This window comes from Apis dorsata, unplaced genomic scaffold (assembly GCF_000469605.1).
Source record: "Apis dorsata unplaced genomic scaffold, Apis dorsata 1.3 scaffold_347, whole genome shotgun sequence".
In the NCBI taxonomy this organism is placed as follows: Eukaryota; Metazoa; Arthropoda; class Insecta; order Hymenoptera; family Apidae; genus Apis; species Apis dorsata.
In genome coordinates, this window is record NW_006263614.1 from 292261 (window position 1) to 296260 (window position 4000).

Genomic DNA, 4000 nt, shown 5'->3' on the forward strand with positions numbered 1-4000 from the left:
AGGAGCCCGTTTCGAAGATTTGACCACTTGTTGGAAAACGGTCGGCGACGTTGTTGTAGGCAGGTTTGTACCAAGGCGAGGGGATCTTGACCGTTCTGCCGGGTGTTGATGGTTCCTGGACCGTGTTTCCCTCCTCTTGCGGCACTAAGATAGACAGGGAAACGCCTCGTCGTTCTGCCAAGCCGACTGGATCGACACTGGCCACGCTCACGTCCCAGGGATCGACGATGGAGAGCAATACTTTCTGCGCAAAGAGAATAAGGATGGAGAGAATGTGCGTTACGGAGGAGGGAGGGGGAGGGGGGCGAGGCAGAATCGGAAGAATAGCATCGCGGGAGTTGGCCAGTTAAAGTTGATTAAAGTCATGCGTGGCACCGCATGGTCAGTTGGATCGCGGTGAAAACGAGGAAGAACGTCTTCTCGGTTTCTACGTACGAAGAACGTGTGGGAAAAGAAATTGAATTGATCTCTCTCTACCGTTATTTTTCGTCGATTTAATGAAAAATACGAGGAGACGAGGGATTCCGAGTCGAAATTTTTCCAATATTAATATTGTACTTTCGATTATTAAAAGTAACAGTATCGGAAATTATACATTCGAATTACATAATGAAAATTGATAACGTAACACATTATGTTATCACATTTTCTTCTATTAAAATTTCAGATCAATCTCTCTTAATTCTCTCCTCTTGAAAATCTTAAAAAGATCCGCACACAAGTGTATATAAATACATAGATATAGTCTAGGATGAACGAATTCGCGTAATTAAAGATGTTGTATATTATACGATACGATTTTCTCTTCTAAATCCTCCTTCCTTGAAGATCTTAAAAAGATCTCCACGGAAGTGTATATAAATATATAGATATAGTCGAGGATGGTAAACGAATTCGTATAATTAAAGATATTATATATTACTGTACGATACGATTTCTATATTTGACACGAGCAAATATAGGAACAATCAAGGGATTTAAACGGTACGTTTATTGCATTCCAACTCAATGTGAATATATATATATATATATTTGCAAACTATACACAACCGGTAATGTAGTACACAGTCGGCACTATCAAGGGGAGCCATATCTTGTTTACGCTCGACGGAGCAACGAACAGGGTTTTCTAACGAGACAACGATTCGAACAACTATTTCAAGGAATGCATAATACAACGGTATTTAAACTGGCCAACGATAAGGAAACGAAAGATTTTCCTTGGATGTTTATTCGTTATCGTTTATTGTCGATAGAAAATGAACTTTCGATAAATAAAAGAGAGTAGAAGTTTACGTACGATAAAAATACAATCGTGTCGACTCTATCGCATCCATGACCCGCGTTACATAGCAACGATATCTTTTCGCATCTTTTTCGTCGAAAAGACGAATTCTCGCCTCGACGAGAGGACACGATTCGTCATTTAATCGCGTAAACGAGGGCTATTACCGATGAAATAGTAAATATTTTTAGAGTTCAACGAGCGGAATCACCATCACAAAGGCGTGTGTTGTACCCGGCAAACGATACGTTTTTTTTGTTCTCGGCGTTGCCGCTATTGTTTCTCCCGCTCTAACCTTAAAATCTCGCAGGATATTTTAATTGGTATGCAACAATGAGGAAAATTAGCAACGGATGATCTCATTCGTGTGGTATTACGATTCTTTCGCATGTCAATTCATCGCGCGAAATTATATTTATAATTACGAAACCGAAGCGATTTTTATCGAACGAAATATTCAAATTCGATCCAATTTTTCCCTCCCCCCGTTGAATTTATTCCAACCTCTCCTCTTTCGTATATATTTTTCTATATACGTTCTATTATAAATTTAATAAAAATTACGTAAAATACTGATATTTATATATCCTTACGTTTAATTTCACGTTTGGTAAACTGTAACACTATAGACATTTTGTCGAAAACAAATTTATCCAGTTTTGTTTTCAATATAAATTCTCAAAGTTTAATTTAATCGTGCTATTTGCACAATGATTTTTTTAAAGAGAAAAAAAGAAGAAAAATAATAAATTAAATAGAAATTATGCAACTTCCATTCGGATATTTATATTAGCACTGGACTTTAAATCTGTTTTGAAAAATCAATGGTTTCTCACTTGGCGACAATATTTAAGTATTCAGTTTTCGTTGCAAGATGAAAAAGCCTAGTATCTGACGAAAAGAGAAACAGCAATAATCCAGATAGATCGGATCGAAGGCGGTCTAACTAACTAAAATAAAGGGAAAAAAATTTTTGATATTATTATTTTATATTTACGACGTTTCACATATTCGTGAACACCTTTTTAGTTTAAAGAAGAGTGATTAACTAGCGAGGCTAAGTAAGTTCTTTAGTTTAGAACGATTAAGATAAGAAGAGGCAAACTCCTCTTGTAAAAATGATTTATGATAAGTATTTCTATTTTTAATAGATTTCATCGTTTATGCTTTATCAAAAAGTAATATTTAATTTAATCGTTCCCATTACAAAATTGATCAATATACACGTATATATATATATTTTTTTTTTACCCATAGAAATATAATATATCGATAACTTCGATTTCTCCTTAACGAGTGTTATTCTTAAATGGATCGAAAAAAAACATAACACGAGTTTAAAACGGTGTAAATCAATGTGTCAATTGTTGAATAGTGTCAAAGTTACGTAAGTTACACTTTGGTTTATTCGCACATGAATTTTGTTATAACAACTTAATAATATACTTAAAAAAAATATACGTATATTAACAATAAATATTCCGATTCTTTCCTTCCCCTCCCAAAAAAAAAAAAAAAAAAAATCCTTCCTAAAAGGATTCCTTTCTTCCTCGCAAATTATTCGAATCCAATACAACGAAGCGCGAGTTTCTCGGCGGAGTTGTTCGAACGATTCTTATCGCTGTCTTAACACGGTTCCATTATAAAACCTATTAAAATCGTTATCGATCTCATTCTGCTCGAGATACCATGCCACTTTAAGTAAAGCGCGAACGAAAGAAAAAAAAAAAAAAAAAAAAAAAAAAGGAAAAAAGAAAAAAAAAGAAACTCACCTTTTGACCGTCGGTCCTCTTCCGTTTCCTCTTTAATCGCTCCATCGCGTTATCCCTCGCGATTCGGGGATCGAAAGGCCGTGATCGAGATCACTTTTCGAATTTTATTCGAATCGATCGATAGATGGATTAAAAAAAAAAAAAAAAAAAAAAAAAAAAAGAAAAACACTTAGAAGAGCTTACAGAGCTTCCACCTTCGAGGACAGGTGGTTTTAGACTGATCTTCCGTTCCTTATATCGGCAACCACTTAGCGATATCTTCCGAGACCGCGTTCAATGTATACACGGGGTACACGCATACACGCTCATCGATTTGCAAACGTTCACCAATACGTTCAAAAAAGGAGAGAAGAAAAAAAAAAAGAAAAAAGAAGAAAAAATCAAGACCGCACGCTTGTATATACGTGCAGAGACGAGAGATACCCCGTCCCTCTTTCCGCCCACGGACAACCGATATCGATAAATCCCGTGAGTGACCAAATCAGAGCGCGGAGTGAGCGTATTTACGCCGCTTCTGATCGGATATATCGACCAAACGGTTCGCTTCGCCGAACTTGTCCACTCGCAACTCGAGGGAAACATTATCCTCGGAACGTATCGAAATCGGGAAAAATTTTTAGCCTCGCTTCTTTTCCGAATCTTTGGAAAGGGAGGGGGACTTTGAGAAACTTGCGAAAAGGGAAAAGGAGTGGGCGCGCCAACGAATTTCGAATCTCGAAATCTCGAAATACGAATTATTATTATTATTATTATTCGGGAAGGAAATTATTATTATTATTATTATTATTATTATTATTATATCGTTTTCCGGCTCGTGTTCTATTGTTGCATGCAAAAACGTGACATAATTTATTATGTAAGCGGTTATTAATGTAAACATGGTATCGTGAAATCTATGGAGGAATAATGATTCCTTCGCGAATTCGATTGAAATCATCGAGTT

At 36.2% G+C, this 4000-nt stretch overlaps 2 protein-coding genes across 2 annotated transcripts in view; one reads left to right on the forward strand and one right to left on the reverse strand.

Annotated features, from left to right (window-relative positions):
* Window positions 1-3123, reverse strand: part of LOC102671033 — a 12841-nt gene extending 9718 nt beyond the window's left edge. Inside the window, 2 exon segments of the mRNA XM_031511766.1 lie at window positions 1-244; window positions 3058-3123. Of these exon segments, the coding sequence (XP_031367626.1) occupies window positions 1-244; window positions 3058-3102 (289 nt within the window). The 5' untranslated portion in view covers window positions 3103-3123.
* LOC116185954 (nucleoside diphosphate kinase homolog 5-like) overlaps window positions 1-4000 on the forward strand; it is a 23238-nt gene that overhangs the window by 3804 nt on the left and 15434 nt on the right. The window lies entirely within an intron of this gene.